We start from the raw sequence: 18,480 nt of genomic DNA, 5'->3' as shown, positions 1-18,480 counted from the left end.
ACTCTCCATTAGAAGGAATTACTTTCTCGGTAATCCCTTCTTCGATAATACCAGTGAACTGGCAAATATTGACACAAAACGTCTCTCTAACTTTATTAAAAGCACACAATTGTTTGTTTAAATTCATTACTCTCCCATGAGTAACCTCATTAGTGGTATCACAATGGACCCTTGAGGTCTACGTGTGTCAATGATATCTAGACAGCCACTCTAACCTAACCTAACCTTTTCTGGCATTATTGTTTTTAAGTTTTGCATTCTTGAATGCCAAAATTGATTTTAAAAGATTGATTTGATTATATCATATTTGAACAAAATAAAAATCATCATCTTTTTAACTTCCCATAGGAAGTTATTGTAATGGGTCCGATTTGTCAAATTGAAAATTTTGACATTTCTCGACGTTTCAAGGTCCCTAGAGTCGAAATAAAAGATTTTTAGAAAGATGTCTGTGCGTGCGTGTGTACGTACGTTTGTACGTCCGTACGTCCGTACGTCCGTATGTCCGTACGTCCGTACGTCCGTACGTCCGTACGTCCGTACGTCCGTACGTTCGCGACGTTTTTTTCGTTGTCCATAGCTCAAGAACCAGAAGAGATATCAACTTCAAATAAATTTTGTTATACAGATAATAAGGCAGAAAGATGCAGAAAGGGCTCTCAAGAAAATTGCGTGGGTGGTTTTTTCACTATAGCAGGTTGAAAAAAAGGTGAAAATTTTGGTTAACCCTAAATATCTTACGACCCAAAAACGCTAGAGACTTGAATTAAATTTTATAAAATATATTGTAACGTGATACCAATTAAATATATTTTTTGAAAAAAATCAATATAACGGTTTTTTTTATAAATCAATAAAACTGAAAAAAAAAATTTGTCACCTCCAAAATTTTACGACTGAAATATGATTTCATGTCCAAAACAATTTTGTGCAACGAAGAATAATGTTTTTGACATCTGATAAAATTTTGACAAAAATTGAACTGACAGTTTTTATTACAAAAAATAAAAACCTAAAAAATAATGTATAAAAGTTGGTAAAAATTGATTTTCGACTCAAATATCTTTTCAAAACTTTGAGATATTGGCTTTTATTTACTTTTATCTTTCAAAAAATCTTGTTGTCAACATTCAGTTAAAGTTTGAAAAAAACCGAATTGACAGTTTTTTTACAAAAAATAAAAACCTAAAAATATAATTTATAAAAGTTGGTAAAAATTGATTTTCGACTCAAATATCTTTTCAAAACTTTGAGATATTGGCTTTAATTTACTTTTATCTTTCAAAAAATCTTGCTGTCAACATTCAATTAAAGTTTGAAAAAAATCGTATTGACAGTTTTTTTACAAAAAATAAAAACCTAAAAAAAATGTATAAAAGTTGGTAAAAATTGATTTTCGACTCAAATATCTCATTAAAAATTTTAAGTATTGGCTTTAAAGTAATTTTATCTCATAAGAAATACTGTTGGTAAAATTTTTAAAAAATCGAATTGACAGTTTTTTTTACAAAAAATAAAACTCTAAAATAAAAACAATACTAAAACTTCGCAAAAATTTACTTTGGACTCAAATAGCTTTTCAAAACTTAAAAATGTTGGCTTGAAATTTATTTTATTTCACAGAAAAAATTGTTTTCGATATTCAGTAATTTTTATATAAAAATCCAACAGTCCGTTTTTTCATATAAAAAATAAAATCTACAAAAAGAGTACGCATATTTGGTAAAAATTGATAAGAGTACATAAAGACAAACTTTTAAGCAAGACAAATCGACAGACGGGATGGGAAGTTATCAGTGTGGGTCGCATCCCAGCCTCTTTTTTTTATTACAAACATTCTGATTTAACCTTAATAACGTCAAATCACGAAGATTCACACATGCGCTCAAAGAACTCATGAATTTTTCTAAGTACAAGTTGGAGCCTAAGCAAAGAATGAAAAAGCTAAGGGCGAAGAGGACTATTTATATGAAAAACTTTGGGATAACTCGTTATTTACCGAAAATTATAAAATGGATAAGAAATTTATTTTTAAAAACTATAAATAAGAATGTGATAAGTCTGAATTATTTAAAATTAAATAATTAATTATGAAACATGTTCCTATACTTAAAAACATTGTGCTGTTAATACCTATTTACATTTAAGTTTAGTTATTTTTTAATTAATTTTGTTTTATTTTTGTTTTTTTTTTTTTTCTTGTTATATAATATTATTTTGCATTTTTTAAGATGTTTGGTTTTTAATCATCGATATGGACGTTTTATATGGATTTTAAAATCTAGCATTTTGTTTTTTGAGCTCCCATACGATCTAGCATTTAAAAATTTGAAATCTAGCATTGAAATATACCGAATACCGATTAATGAGTCTGCTCTCGTGCGCTGCACGAGCTGATCGAAAATTGCAGAAATATACAGAGCACCCGTTCGATGTTTGAATTTTTTGTATGTTTGAAGCTGGCAAGGATGACTAGATGATTATTCATCATATTCATAGTAATAGTAGCTGTATTATGTTCTGTGCCGAGTTATTAACTTCTCATAGGAAGTTATTGTAATGGGTCCGATTTGTCAAATTGAAAATTTTGACATTTTTCGACGTTTCAAGGTCCCTAGAGTCGAAATAAAAGATTTTTAGAAAGATGTCTGTGCTTGTGTACGTACGTTCGTACGTCCGTACGTTCGCGACGTTTTTTTCGTCGTCCATAGCTCAAGAACCAAAAGAGATTTCGGTATCAAATAAATTTTGTTATACAGATAATAAGGCACAAAGATGCAGAAAGAGCTCTCAAGAAAATTGAGTGGGTGGTTTTTTTTTACCATAGCAGTTTGAAAAAAGGTGAACATTTTGGTTAACCCTAAATATCTTACAAACCAAAAACGCTAGAGACTTGAATTAAATTTTATATAGTAAATTGTAACGTAATACCAACATTTTTTTGAAAAAAAAAAAATGATTTTCGACTCAAATATCTTTTCAAACCTTGTAGATATTATTTTTGTGCATGTGAACGTCTTAATGCACTTTTGTTTTCCTTGCATTGTTTTTAGTGGAGAATCAATTTGAACAGAAACTGGAATCTTTGACGCATTTAAGTGAAAAAAATAAAAAAGCACGATTCTTCGCAAGTACATTTACAAAATGTAATGAGTTTGTCTGTGTTAGGCACTATAGCATTCGTAATCAGCTTGATTCTGTGTATAGAAATAATATGCAAAAGTCGAACGAACAAGTTGATAAAAACAGGTATATTTTATCACGTCTTATCGATGGTGTTAAGTTTTGTAGTGCATTTCAAATTGGCTTTGCGAGGTCACGATGGAACAATTGAGTCAAATAATTCTGGGGTATTTCGCGGATTAATAGACTTTGTATCAGAGTTGGATACAGTCATGAAGGAGCATCTCACATCGTCTACAGTCTTCAATGGTACAAAAGTGTAAGTCAAAACAAAAGCGTACATACATTTTTTTCCAGCCTTCAAGCTTTTCCAAAGTTTTTTACGATCTCCGAAGCGTACAGAGATTTTGAAAAATATTGTATGAAAGAATATTACAGCTGCTCCGCAAACGTGATGGATCTTTAATTCTTGAACGGTTAACTCAGTACAAAGATATATGGAGCCTTTAAAAGAATGCATGGCCACCATTATAGAAACGGAAAGGGATACAAATTCTATAAATCAAGCTGATATGCCAAAGAGATATTTAAACGATGATATTTTTTTATATTGTCTTAATTTTTTTCAATCTATTCTGCCACATATTGAAATTTTATTCAAACAATTTCAGAAAAGTAATATTGATTTCGTTCATATAAAAAACTGTATTAATAATTTTGAAATCAGTATACAAAGTGTACGTAACACGTGTATAAAAAATACTAAAAATCAATATATTTTATTTAAATTGCTTTTTGTTTTCAATTCTAATCTTCAAACTTTGATAACAGGAAAAGTGCACCACCAGTTCGAAAACTCACCAGCCGCCACTGGTCCAGTCTACTGTAAATCATGCGGTGCAGTGAGGTTTTGCATTGCTCCGTGTATTTCATTCTTGAAGCTTCATCCAGACGAGCTATAAGGCTATATAAAGCTGGCTTCTAAGAGGCAAGGTTACTATAGTTTAGATCCACATCCACCTACTCGTCTAGTTCTATCCTGTCTTTAAACCATCCAATTCGAGATTGAATTGTTTGAAAAACTACTTTCTTTGGTAGACGATAACTTGGCATATCCAGAGCTTTGAGGATGTTATCGACCTTCAGCTTGATTGTTTTTATAAACAAAGGCGATAGACCCGTTTCTAGAATGATCAGATAGTTTAACGTACTGGAAGGAAGTTGGAAAATCCGAGCAGTTTTTCCACTTGTTCATATTTTCGACCTCCCTAAGCTTGCGCCGCATAAAATATAATTGCTTCCGATACAGTTTCGAAGACCCTGAATTTACTGGCATGCGTAATTTTCATATTATTAAAGTATTGCTTCTATGCTACGTTTTCGACTTAACAAGTTTGTCAGTGAAATATTTTTCCATGCTCAAGTTCTTAGTAAAGCAGAATCCTAGATATTTGTATTCTTCAACTCTACTTTTTCACCATTACAATGGCATTGTTTACTTGCACCCGGTCTTCCACTGCTATTCTTAAAAACCAACACTTTTGATTTATTTAAATTAACCAATTTAGCAAGCTTATTTATCATTAGCTGAAGGAACTGTGGAGTAGAGTATACCCGAGCAGAATAATGTCGTCAGCAAAATAAGGGCTTTAATGTTAACGCCTGCGTACTTGATTTTTGCTGGTACTACTTGGACTATATCACCAATAAAGGGTGCAAACAAGTTTGGACTGAGTGCACAGCCCTGCCTAACTCCTGATTTCGTTTGGAACCATTCTGATAAGCATTGGTCATTCCAAACTCATGCTTTGGTAGTCTTGTATAAATTTTGCAATACTGTACCTAACTTAAGCGACATTCCTATATCGAAAAGCTTGTAAAATAGGGTATTGCGATCCACGGTGTCGAAAACAGCTTTGAAATTAACCAAAAATGCAAAAAGTTTCTTATTTCTCGATAGAAACGAGTCAGCAATCGTGCGGAGTACAAAAATCTGATTGACATTAGATTATCCCGATCTGAAGCCAGTTTGGAACTCACTAAGGAGATTATTAGAATGTATCCATCTAATAAACGACTGGACAGAAAAACTTCTGTTTTCTTGCCGAATTATAAAATTTTTTATAGTTTTGGATTTAGTTTTTTTATAACATATTCTTCATTTCAGTTCATTATTTTTTTTTTCTGATGACGATTTTTCAATTCTGATAACGATGTCCATAAGATGTATGATCAGTCTAATACTCAAGAAAATCAAATCATCAAGTAATTTTGTTTTTTCTTTGTGTAGCAGAATAAGTTTTTCAAAATATTTATTAAACTTATGTTTTTATAGAATTAAGAATTTGGTAGCCAACTTTCATTTCATTGGAATAAATTTTACTGTTTGAGGATTGTTTTAACTTTATTTAACTTTTTGGTTTCCATCATTTGTCTCTTTTTGAGCTTCTATAATGTTTATGCATTTAGATTTTTGTATTTATGCAAATATAAATATTCTGCAGTTGATATAAATTCGACTTATTTAACATATTTTATTTTAAATTTTTAAAATCTGCAAAGGCTGGTCATATCTATTGTTTCCCACGATACATTTTTTAATAATGATTCTTTTTGCGGCCAGTAATATAAATATTTTTAAAATTATTTAAAAATTCTTTTCAGAATATCTGACTTTAGATTGCGGTTTTTAATTGAGTTCAATACCACGTTTGGCCTTTTTAGCACCGTTTAATTCTTTTGATCGCAAATTAATGGAAAAGTTTGTTTCAAATTTTGTGTAGTATATTTAAATATTTATAATTGTACTAAAATTTAATCAATTGTATGGTAATGCCTCTTATTTATTTAAGTTGGTACAACTTAGAAATTATACCAAATACTTAGATTTCCGAGGGACATCCATTTTGATATAGATCAGACTGGGTCTTCTCCTTCAACCTCAGCTTAGAGTAAGACGTATTTTTAATTAATAAAGAAAACTTGAATTATTATAGAATTGTGACCAGAGTTTTATTTCCTCAACATTAAACACAAAAGTGGCGACGAGGATTAAAAGACAAAACAGAAAATAATAATTTTTTTTGTGTCAAATTGTGTCAAAGTACGGAAAAATCAAACACGTGCATAATGTCATCTCAGTCATTGGGAAAATTAGAGGAATATGAACCTGGTGAAGACTTCGAATCGTATGAAGATCGATTACGAATATATTTTCAACTAAATGAAATAAAAGAGGAAAGAAAGGCACTTATTCTCTTAAGTCTAATAGGAAAAAATACGTATGCAATTCTAAAAAATTTAGTCCAACCAAAAAAGCCAAATGATATTTCATTTGATAAATTGGTAAGTGCATTGCGAGACCACTTCGCACCAAGAGTCAACATACGAGCTGAGCGTTATAAGTTTAACAAAGCATTTCAACGTGAAGGAGAGAGCATCACAGAATTTATCATTCGTCTTAAATCTCTGGCTTCGACATGTGGTTTTGGCAATTTTTTGGAGGATTTGCCTTTAGTAGTAAAAACATCGACAAAGTGCTGTAAAGATTTCCAAGAGCCCGAAATCATGTCTCCGGTTCAACTTAAGTCAAGAGCTTTAGACGATGCTCTTACCGATCGTTTTATTGCAGGAATCATGTCTGAAGATATTCAGCGGCAATTATTAAATAATTCAAAGTTAAATTTCGAAGAGTGTTGTGAACTTGGGCTCAATATGGAAATGTCAAGAAAAGAAGCACATGCTATTCGTCCAAATCAGTCGGCAGAAGGTTGTCACAGAGTCTTTCAGCAGTCATCATCGTCAGGTTCCACCAAAAAAGACTCAAACAAAAAGGAAAAGCGCATGGATCATCAGGCAAAGTATACTCACAAAAAAGTAAATTGTCATCGCTGTGGACGGCAGCATAATCCAAGTACTTGCCCTGCAATCAATTGGAAATGTTTTACATGTAATCGATTGGGGCACACGTCAATTGTATGCAGGAATAAAACAACAAAAGCGCAGTCCAAAATAAATGTGGTTGATCAGATCATTGATGTGGACCAGATCAATTCAGTAAAGTCAGCTGAGCACGCTTTATTTTCGATAAAGGTAGAGAACCAGCTGCTGTGTATGGAGGTGGATACTGGAGCTTGTTCTTCATTAATCGGATTAGGAGAGTATAATAATTTGTTCTCAAAAATTAAATTAGAACCATGTATTGTAGATTTATGTTCAGTTACAGGTCAGAAATTAACATGCAAAGGGAAAATCAAAGTCCAAGTGGAGTGTCACGATAAAATGTATGAATTGGAGTTAATTGTCATTGAAGCTAATCGAGAATTTAAACCGCTGTTAGGCAGAAGTTGGTTGGATGTTTTGGTGCCTGACTGGAGAACAAAATTATTTGGAAATCTGGATATCAGTGAGTTAAAAGTTGTTAAAAAAGTGTCAAATGATAAATATCTAGAAGTCATTAGAAATGATTTTAAGAACATAATTGATCCTCAGCCGAATCAGTCAATTAAAGGGTTCGAGATGGACATTATTCTTAAAGAAAATGTGGTCCCAGTATTTCACAAGCCGTACGAGGTGCCTTTTCGTATTAAAGACAAAGTCAGAGAAGAGTTAAATCGATTAATCAGTATAGGAGCCCTGGTGCCAGTAAAGTATAGTTTATGGGCTAGTCCAATCGTTTGTGTTCCAAAATCGTCTGGAGAGGTTAGAATATGTGTTGATTTTAGGTTAACTTTGAACAAAAATATAGTCACGCAACATTATCCTCTTCCAAAAATTGAAGATATCTTTGCATCTCTGTCTGAATGCAGAGTTTTTTGCATAATAGATCTTTCTGGAGCGTACCAACAATTAGTTGTATCAAAGGCTTGTGTAGAATTGCTTACAATAAATACTTTTATGGGTCTTTTAAGATTTGTGCGTTGTCCAGCAGGGCTAAAGAATGCTCCATCAGCTTTCCAATCCGTCATGGATCGAATTTTGAAAGGTTTACCGAATGTTTTTTGTTTTATAGATGACATTTTAGTAGGAGGTGTAGATCAGGAGGATTGCCACACAAATTTGTTAAGAGTATTAAATAAACTCAGTGAACATAATGTTCAAATTAATCCAAAAAAGTGTAAATTTTTTGTCGAAACAGTGGATTATTTAGGTCACAGTCTCTCTAATGGCTCGATTTCTCCAAATAACGAAAAAATAAAAGCAGTTGTTGATGCTCCAGCACCAAAAAACGTGCAACAGCTGCAGTCATATCTTGGTATGTTAAATTATTATAGCAAGTTTATACCAAACTTATCAAGTCAATTGAAAGAATTATATGGTTTGCTTAAGAAAGGAAGCGAGTTTATATGGTCCCCAGAATGTCAGAACGCATTTCAAAAGTCAAAATACCTTTTGTCAAGTAACAAAAATTTAGAATTGTATGATCCGAAAAAACCTATTGTGGTAGCGACAGATGCTAGCCCGTATGGAGTGGGTGCAGTGATGTCACATATATGTGATGGAGTAGAAAAACCGGTGATGTTTATTTCAAGTACTTTATCTTCTGCGGAAAAAAACTACTCCCAACTCCATAAGGAGGCGTTGGCAATAGTGTTTGCTGTCAAAAAATTTCATAAATATCTTTACGGTAAAGAATTTTTAATTGTGTCGGATCATCAAGCTCTAAGAGAAATTTTTAATCCAAAGAAGGGCATGTCAGGTGTTGCTGCTGCAAGGCTACAAAGGTGGGCAATTATACTTTCAATGTATGATTACAGAGTAGAATACAGGAAAGGTTCCTTGATGGCAAATGCCGATGCATGTTCAAGGCTACCATTAGAAGGTACAACTGGTATAGAGGAAGTAAAAATGGTAAATATGATAAAAAATTGCTCAGAAGAATTGAATATTAATAGCCAGGAAGTAGCAAAGAAAACGCAAGCAGATCCAATTCTTAAAAAAGTCTTTGAATATGTATTTCATCATGATTGGCCAAAAAGTATAAGCGATGATATTGCACCATATTTTCGAAAGCGAAATAGTTTATCGACAGAAAATCAAAGTATATTTTATGGCAACCGAGTAGTAATACCTTTACAACTTCAAAAATCTGTTCTTAACATGATACATGGAATGAATCATGCTGGTGTTGTTAAAATGAAGTGTTTAGCTCGGGGATATGTGTGGTGGCATATGATCGATGAAGATATTGCTAAGGTAGTACAGCAATGCCCACAATGTCAGTCAACTGCAAATGTTCCAAGGGGAAGTTTTAGTCCATGGCCAAAGTCAGAGTATCCATTTCAAAGGATTCATTTAGACTTCTTTCAGTTTTTAAAATTTAAATTTTTAATTGTGGTTGACTCATTTTCAAAATTCGTAGATGTAGTTCTGATGAAAAATACGAACGCATCAAATTTAATAAGTAGGTTAGAGAAGATATTTGCAATTTTTGGATTGCCGTGTGAAATTGTGTCTGATAATGGGCCTCCTTTTGGGGCATATGAATTTATAAAATTTTGTAGGGTAAATGACATAAAGGTAACGAAATCTCCACCTTATCACCCTCAGAGTAATGGTTCTGCTGAGAGAAATGTACAAACGGTTAAGAAGGCTTTGAAAAAATTTTACTTGGAAAATGAAAAATTAGATATTTCCACGATGATTTCCAAGTTTTTGTTCAACCAAAGGAATACACCAACATCACCAACAAATAGAACTCCTGCGGAATTGATTTTCTCTTACAAAACTAAAACTAAGTTGGATATTGTGAATGACAAAAAACAAAATAATTTTGTTGATAAAAATTGTAATTTAAAAAAGGAGAATAAGTGTAAGATTAATGAGTCAAATGCTTTACTTAAAAATGAGAATCAAAAGTCAAAAAATTGTTATAAAATAGGAGATAAAATTTTATTTTTGAATCATTTCCGTAATAATTTTATTAAATGGATTCCTGGAATTATAATGAAAATATTAAGTAATAAAACCATGTTAATTAAAGTCAATGATGTTATCAAACTTGTTCATACAAATCAAATAAGAAAATCAAATTTGAATGATAAGCATCACCCAAGGGTGGATCCATTGCCAAGGGTTGTTGACCCCTTAGGTAAAGAAGAACAATTGTGTAAAGAAAATAATACAAATGTAAAAAGTTCTCTTTCAACAAATTACAAACAAAGAGACCGTACTAGATGGAAGTGGCCATCGCGGCTTAGAAGATGTGAACGATTAAAATCCATCAATAATTGAATGTAATTTTTTGGGAGAAAACTTTTGTTAAAAGAAGGGAAATATTGTAGTATATTTAAATATTTATAATTGTACTAAAATTTAATCAATTGTATGGTAATGCCTCTTATTTATTTAAGTTGGTACAACTTAGAAATTATACCAAATACTTAGATTTCCGAGGGACATCCATTTTGATATAGATCAGACTGGGTCTTCTCCTTCAACCTCAGCTTAGAGTAAGACGTATTTTTAATTAATAAAGAAAACTTGAATTATTATAGAATTGTGACCAGAGTTTTATTTCCTCAACATTAAACACAAAATTTTGAAATAAATGTTTTTTTTTTTAATTCCCATGGGAAGTTATTGCAATCCGTCCGATTCGTCGAATTAATATTTTGGACCTTTCTCTTCGTTTCAAAGTCTGTAAAATCTTAACAAAATATGTTTAGATAGAGGTCTACGTTTGCTAATGTAATTACGTTTGTACGTTCGACATCCGTACGTTCGGGAAGCTTACAAAAATAATAATGCGAGATATACAGAAGTGATTTTCAAAAATTCACTGAGGGTTAGTGAAGATATTTTAGTTGAAAATCAAATTTTTTTTATACATTTTGAAAATTAATTCACGTTTCAATGTTTATTGCTTTATGAGATATTTTGGGTTTACCAACATTTTTACTTTGTTTAAATTGGTATGGTAAAAAAAGCAACTACTCAATTTTCAGCATTATTATCTGCATAGCAAAACTTATTTGAAATCGAAATATCTGGTTCTTTAGATATGGACGATGAAAAAAGCTTCCCAAAAGCTTCTTTTATTTACACTCTAGTGACTTTGAAACAATTCGATAAATCAGACCGATTACAATAACATCCTAATAGAAGCTGAAAAATAAAAAGAACTCCTAACTTGCATCTTCTTAAAACCTTAATTTCCCGGTTTGAACTCAATCTACTCAAAAGCTTGGGCTGTAAGGGTGAGGACAGACAGACAGATAAACAGAATCGAGGGACCCACTTTTTCCGACTTCTCTACCATCGCAATGTCATGTTTTATTTAAATTTCTAGCTCAAAATGTATATACAGTCAACTCCTTCTAAGTCGAACTTTCATGGGGAGTCGTAATAATTTCGAGTTAGAGGGAATTTTTAAAAAATTCGAGTTAGGAATTATTATTTGTTCTTATTGAATATGAGAAAGTTAACAATTAAGAAATAAATAAATTAAATACATAAACGAAAGGTTTTTACTTCTTTGGCTCTTTAATTCATTATTGTTTGAAGAAAATTCTTTAAAAAAATAGTAATTTTTGATTGATATATCATATTGTCAAGAGTATTCACTAGTTTTAAAAGGACTCTATTTAAAAAAATGCTGTTTTGAAGCTCGTCTGGTACATCATCTGTCATTTCCATCGTTGTTTGCAATATTTTAATTGCACATTCGATAATACTCTTTTCTGACATTTCGATGTTTATTATTTCAACTTCGTCATCACCTTAACTGTCGTCATCGTTAAACTATTTCTTGCAAAATTGTTTCACTAGCCATTATTTCTATAGCTACAATACCATCATCGACTTAAACATAATCCCTTCAATTTACACCAGCAATATTGTTAGATATCAGTTTCATTAGCCGGTTCCAGATTCTCTTGATTTCATTAGTATCGCCAGCTTCAGTTTCACATATCAGTTGGCTAGGCGGAATATTATCTTTATAGTCCCAAGTCTCGTCCTTGAAGACGACCTATTTAAAACAATTTTGTCAATTTTTTTCCCGAACACTGAAGATCTTGGTTAGTACTCGTATAAGGCGGTTATAATTAACTTTAAAATTTTGTATAATGCTCAAGTCCATTGGATGAACTATTAAAGTTGGAGGAAAATACTTAAGTTTTATAAACTTTAATTAATCCTTTACTTGTTTTTGGTGGGCAGGACAGTTATCGATGAAGAATTATAATTTGAACTTTGATCGTCTAAACCTTAATCGTACATACATTTGTACGAAAATTCCGTTCCATCGGAATCTTTCAGTTTGAATCCTCAGATAACTTGTAAACTCTATTGTTTTCATTCATTGTCATTATTATTATCAACAAAAGCACTTTCACCAGACAAAACTTTACTTAGGTTACTATGCCTGGTTTATAAGCTCCCGTAAACCAACCATTGCTTACCTTAAAAAAAGCAAATTGGAATCTGTCAGGAAATTCCAACGCTTTCCTTTTTTTAAGATTGTCCCGCTGTCAGGTAAACTATTGCCACGCATACTTTCAAACAATTTGAAACAACTTTTTCAACACTTTAATATTCACTAACTTTGTTCCGCTTGATTGGCACCACTAATATTAGCACAATCTTGCCGAGTTCTTAACTTTTCTTTTTAAGTTCGCATCGAAGAAAAAGATAAAGGGTATTTTGACTTTCAGGGAGTCGAATGTTGTTCCTTTATGTTGTAAGTAAGAATAAAAAACAATTAATTTCTCATCTGTATAAAACGAAGAAAGTTGAAGGTTTTGTGGACCATAGGTAGTGAATAAGATTTCGCCCAAAGTTTTGTAGACTTAAAAAATTGAGAAAACATTTCTTAAACATTTTTTCCAATCAATACATTCTAGGATTAATAGGGAACCTTAGTTTTCATTTCAAGAGACAATCATTTATAAATAGAAGGTGAAAATTAGATATAATTAACCTATATAACCAATGTGGCCAATGTAAATAATGGAAATGTAAATCAACAATAAATCCATTTAAGTTACAAAAGCATTTTTACTTAAGACGCAATTCACAGCTTTTCATCTTTGGAGGAAAATAAATCTTCAGTTTTCATTTAATACTCACATATATGTATTTTTATTTGCTTTTTCTGAAAAAAAGGTCATCAGAGTTGTAAATTCATTAAATTAAAATAAAAAAAATAAAATGTCTTATAAAATGCATATACAAATTCCGTGGCTGGGGTGTTATGGACTGTCTTGTTGAATGTCTGAGGATTAATAATCCATCTCCATCATTCATCTCTGGAACTTTAAATATAAAAATATTTTTGTTTGTCCTGTCTACCGCCATTATCGATGAGACAAAATCCTCTTAGACTGTCTTTTGTCACGAAAAAAGATCTAATTCAATTATTCGTTCCGATTCGTCATACCCGACCAAAAGAATTACTCCTTGAAATGATTTATTTTATATTTTTCCTTTAAATTTAACTTTTTCTTTTTCTTTATTTGACGTAGTATTTAAAATAATTATATTTTTTTATAGATTGTTCCTCCATGGCATCATTCGGAAGCTTCATCACACCTACCAAATATTGTTCATGCACCTCCACATGGTCATGGACATGGACATGGACACGGACCAGAAATAATCTACACTGATCCACCGAAAGTTCATCCATCAGTATTCCTCAATGGTGGACATGGGCATGGACATGGACATGGTGGTACATCGCATGACGATTATGGAAGTAATGATTGGGTTAATTCTGGACCAGGCTTAGGATCAGAGTAAGTTTAATATTTTTTTTTAAATAAGTCCGAAAATATAAGTTTTTGATGAATTGAGGACTAAACATTATATCTTGAGAAATAATGTACTCTAAACGACTTAAATTAAGTCTCTCATTCCACCTTCCCTGGAATGAGGAACTGTAGCGTGTTCTTGGCAGAACTTAAGGAAATAAAAGAAGTCTTTTCCTGGTTTAAGGAAATCGTGATATCAAAATCGGATGTACAAATTTGTTCATACAATCAGGCAGCCAAAAAATCTTTGAACTCTGTCTCAGTTCTATAAAAGTTTAAAATTGTCGATTAAACACTTAAAAATTCGTCTTTACTGGATGCTGGGCTATAGAGTAATTTCAGGAAATTGTAAATCAGACGAACTTGCAAAAAATGGTGCAGTACTAACCATTCTAACACGTTTGGCTACCCCTGTAATACGAATCGCTACTAAACCAACATCAGGTGCAATAACATCACCAGCTGTCAGGCCAGACAAAATATCTGACCTATTCTAGATTCTAAGTTTTCAAGCTGCTTGATATATCTAAGAATATTGTACCTATGTATGTAGGAAAGAAAAGCATGCCACGTGGCCATATGTATTCTCAAAAGAACTTTGCAGAAGCTGAAACAGTTCTTCACCTCCTCTGTACAGTGTACATCCCCTGTTCTAATTCAAAAACGCAAGCATTACCGATGGTAATTCTTCTTTAAGGATATTAACGATCTCAAACACACTTACTCGTATATAATAAGTCTTTCGCGTTTTATAAGGCACTACAATTGGTTTCATTGGGCTCAGAAAAAGGGCTCGAGATTCGTGTGGTATCACAATGTGTCAAAAATTGCCCTAAATGTGTTCTACGCCATCCCAAACAGCCACTTCAACCTAACCTAATAGTGTAAAGAGTCTAAAATAATATAAATTCAAAAAGCTGACAATTTCGTCAAGTCAAATTATCGATAAGTCAAACCTTAAAAGTTCACTTTTCTTAAATTAAACATGTTTGTTTGTTATGTTCACCTTTAGGGCATCTGCCGATTGTGGTTTATTAGCACATACCTGCGACTTGAAGAACCCCCACAGGGGTCAAATCGCATGACCTTGGTGACCAATTCACATAACCCCTGCGAGAGATAACCTTACCCTCAAATTGTTCATGCAAGGTGTCAATCGGTGTGTTTGCTTGGTGGCACGTAGTGCCGTCCTGTTGGAACCACATGTAGTACTGGTCCATGTGGTTCAATTTGGGCCATAAGAAATTAGTTATCATTATTATGTAGCACTCGCTGTTGGCGAAAGTAAGAAAAAAAAGTTCATACCAATTACGCTGCCTCCGGCCCTAAATCCAAACCAAAGAGTTACTTTTTGGGGATGCATTATCAACTGGTGAACAACGCGAGATTTGGTGTCGTCCCTTATACAGCATACAGCAATCTAGCCTTGCTTACTTACTTAAGGTGAACTCGGGCCTCACCCAACAAATTGTTTCATCTAGCTCGGTCCCTAGCTGGATGTCTCCAGTTTCGCGTTCCAAGTTGGGTGAGGTCATTTTCCACTTGTGCGCGCCTCGCTCAGTCTTCTTCTACTGCTCTGTCCTGTGCATGTGGATTCGAAGGCTTTCCGGGCCGGAGCATTGGTTTCCATGCTCTCTACGTGACCTTGCCATCTTAGTCGCTTGACATTTACCCTTCTGGCTAAGCCTATTCTTTGTACAGCCCTCGTCGTTCCATATTCTAATTCACTCCCTTTCGATGCACACGGGGCCGTATAGATCACACGAAGAAATTTTCTCTCGAAACGACCAAAAGAGCTCTCATCCGCTTTTATCATAGTCCATGCTTCTGCACCATAAAGCAGGACAGGGATAAAAAGGGTCTTTTATAGTGACACTTTGGTTCTTCGAGAGATGAAATTGCCACTCAATTACTTTCTTAGCCCAAAGAAACAGCGGTTAGCAAGGGTTATTCTTCGTGTGATCCCAGCGCTGGTGTTGTTTTGTGCGTTAACAGCGGAGTCTAAGTAGAAGAAGGCCTTGACTACCTCAAAGTTACGTCTATCTATGATGACGTTTTGACCAAAACGTCGGTGTTGTAGATCCTTTCTTGACGACAGCATGTACTTTGTTTTGCCCTCATTGACCGATAAACCCATTTTTTACGCCTCTGCCTCAATACTCACAAAAGCCCCATTGATATCACTCTAAATTCTTCCGATTATGTCAATGTCATCAGCATAATATGCTAGTAATTAGACAGACTTTTGAAAGATAGTGCCTCTGTGTTGACGTGCTATTTTTTCAAGTACCACCTTTATGGAACAGCGTGAATTCTCAATGGTCATCCTGCACAATCGGACGAGTTTGACCGGGATGCCAAAACTGGACATGGCTCTATACAGCTCGTCCCTGTAAATGCTGTCATATGTGAAATTAAAATCGATGAGAAGATGGTACGTGTCGATTTGTTGTTCTTGGTTTTTTTTTCCAGGATCTGCCGGTTTTTTTCCAGGATAGACTTCATGTTCTAAGACCACACTGATAAGGACCTATTAGGTTGTTGACGATGGGCTTTAGACGTTCACATATTACGGCAGAAATAGCGATGCTAAGTAGACTGATTCCTCTATAGATTGTACAGTTTAGAGAGTCTTCTTATTTCAGGATCGGGAAAACAATACTGAGGTTCCATTCGACCACACGCTTCTCATACTCTCTCTTTTTTTCATTTTGAGATGTCGGTGTTCCTCTTGCCTCTTCTGCTCATAGAGCTCATGACCAGCTCCCGTCCTTATATGCAGCACCGCTTTGCGTGCCTGTTGTTTGGCTGCATTTGCCTGCCGACAAGACTCATTTGCCTGCCGACAAGACTCATCAAACCAAGGGTTCATTGTTGGTGGTTGCTTGAAACCCAGCACGCGTACTGGCTACCATGACGTTTCGCCCCGCAGCAAAATCTATGAGCCTGAATCCATTGTCGGAAGTGTTGTCGTGCAGGCTGTTTTTTCCCGATTATTCCACCAAAGATGTCTTCCCTTCCTAGCTTGGCATTAAAATCGCTCAGGACAATTTTAATATTGTAGCAAGGACACTGCTCATATGTTTTGTCTAAGAGCTAGGAGAACATATCTTTGGTTTTGTCGTCTTTCTCTTCTGAAATGCACGCATTTCAGGCTAATGTTGCACAATTTAGCCTTGATGCGGATGGTCATGAGGCCTCGTTGATGTAGGTATAGCTCAATACTTCTTGCCTAAGTCTGCATCCAAAGGAAAAGCCGCATCCAAATAAGCGCTGTTGGTTTTCTCGGTTGAAGTCACCACAGTAAATATCGCAGTTTTTCATCCTCTTTTTGCCCCTCCCATCCCATCGTATTTCCTGGATGGCTGTGATGTCTGCTTTCTAGGGCCTCCTCTTATTCTTCTGCTGCACTTGGTCTGTTAAGAGACCTATTATTCTACGTTCATATCCGAAGTTCGTTGTCCATAACTCGTTTGCGTAGGTTTTCAACAGTAAATCCGTCCGTTTAACACAGCCATTCAACCAAAAATGCGTCTCGTCAATAAAGATGATTTTTCGGCCATTATCCAGAACTTTGAGCTCCTGGGTCAGTTGGATCTTGTATACAGGGGTAGGCCCAGGTCCCAAAGCAAAATTCGCCAAGTTAAAGTCTGCGAAAGGCCGTGTTCTTATGCATGGCGAGGAATAGACTGCCTCGGGTTCTGCTGTACACTTTAACTGACCGCGGCAATGTTCTCAGCTGATCTTGCGTTCCTTTAACGTCGGGTGTTGGCTGATTGTTTAAAAGTCGACTCTGAAGGGCCACAACGTCTATGGTAAAATGGCTGCAATGTGCGCAACGTTAACTATCATTTGAACGTGCTCTTGAATCGTCTTACTTTCCATAATAATTTGGCATAAACAACTGAATAATAAACAAAAGATTTGACAGATGTCATCAAAACAAAATGGCCGCCAAGGAGCGCCAAAATCTACCTAGGTCAATTGAAAAACCCTGTATTATATCTGATAAATCGATTTGGTTTTCATTCGAATTAAAATTTGAAGGTATCGCAAGAGGTTTTAAAATGATGAACCAGTTAACCTTAAATCGAGTAATTTTAGAGTATTAAGCCCTTGATATCTTTCATATAACTAATCATGTCCAATTTAAACAGTTCTATTTTGTATTTATGTATTTATTTTTCTTTGACTTATTCTTTTTTCTATAACTTATCCTTTTACGTTACATAATCAAAACACACATATACAATTTTCAGATACATCAGCGACATAAATCGTAGTGCCCAAGTTGACGGAAACTATTTTAAGCCAAAACCTGAAGACGAACATGAGTTACACGCATGGGGCTTAGGTACAACAAGTGATCCGATGCTAAAACAACAATACCAACAACAACAACAACGCCCACCATCATCACAACAGCCCACTAGTCAAAGTCAAAACTTTAATACACACCCCTTCTCAAATGACCCTCAATCTCAGAGGTACAACAACTTACCAACAAAAACAACTTTCATCTTCTCTTTTCTTAATATTTTTTAACATAATCACTTTCATCTCAAAATTTTGATTATTTTCATATTTAAAAATGTATATATAA

The 18,480-nt window shown here is 34.0% G+C and overlaps 1 protein-coding gene across 1 annotated transcript in view; it reads left to right on the top strand.

Moving 5' to 3' along the window:
- The window catches only part of LOC129942151 (uncharacterized), a 100,596-nt gene that overhangs the window by 50,360 nt on the left and 31,756 nt on the right, over window positions 1-18,480 (top strand). Inside the window, exons 5-6 of the mRNA XM_056050963.1 lie at window positions 13,618-13,862; window positions 18,137-18,364. Of these exons, the coding sequence (XP_055906938.1) occupies window positions 13,618-13,862; window positions 18,137-18,364 (473 nt within the window). The remainder of the gene's footprint in view (window positions 1-13,617; window positions 13,863-18,136; window positions 18,365-18,480) is intronic.

This window comes from Eupeodes corollae, chromosome 1 (genome assembly GCF_945859685.1).
Source record: "Eupeodes corollae chromosome 1, idEupCoro1.1, whole genome shotgun sequence".
NCBI classification, from domain to species: Eukaryota; Metazoa; Arthropoda; class Insecta; order Diptera; family Syrphidae; genus Eupeodes; species Eupeodes corollae.
The sequence above is the reverse complement of the archived record's forward strand: the minus strand, read 5'-3'. Positions and strand labels throughout refer to the sequence as shown.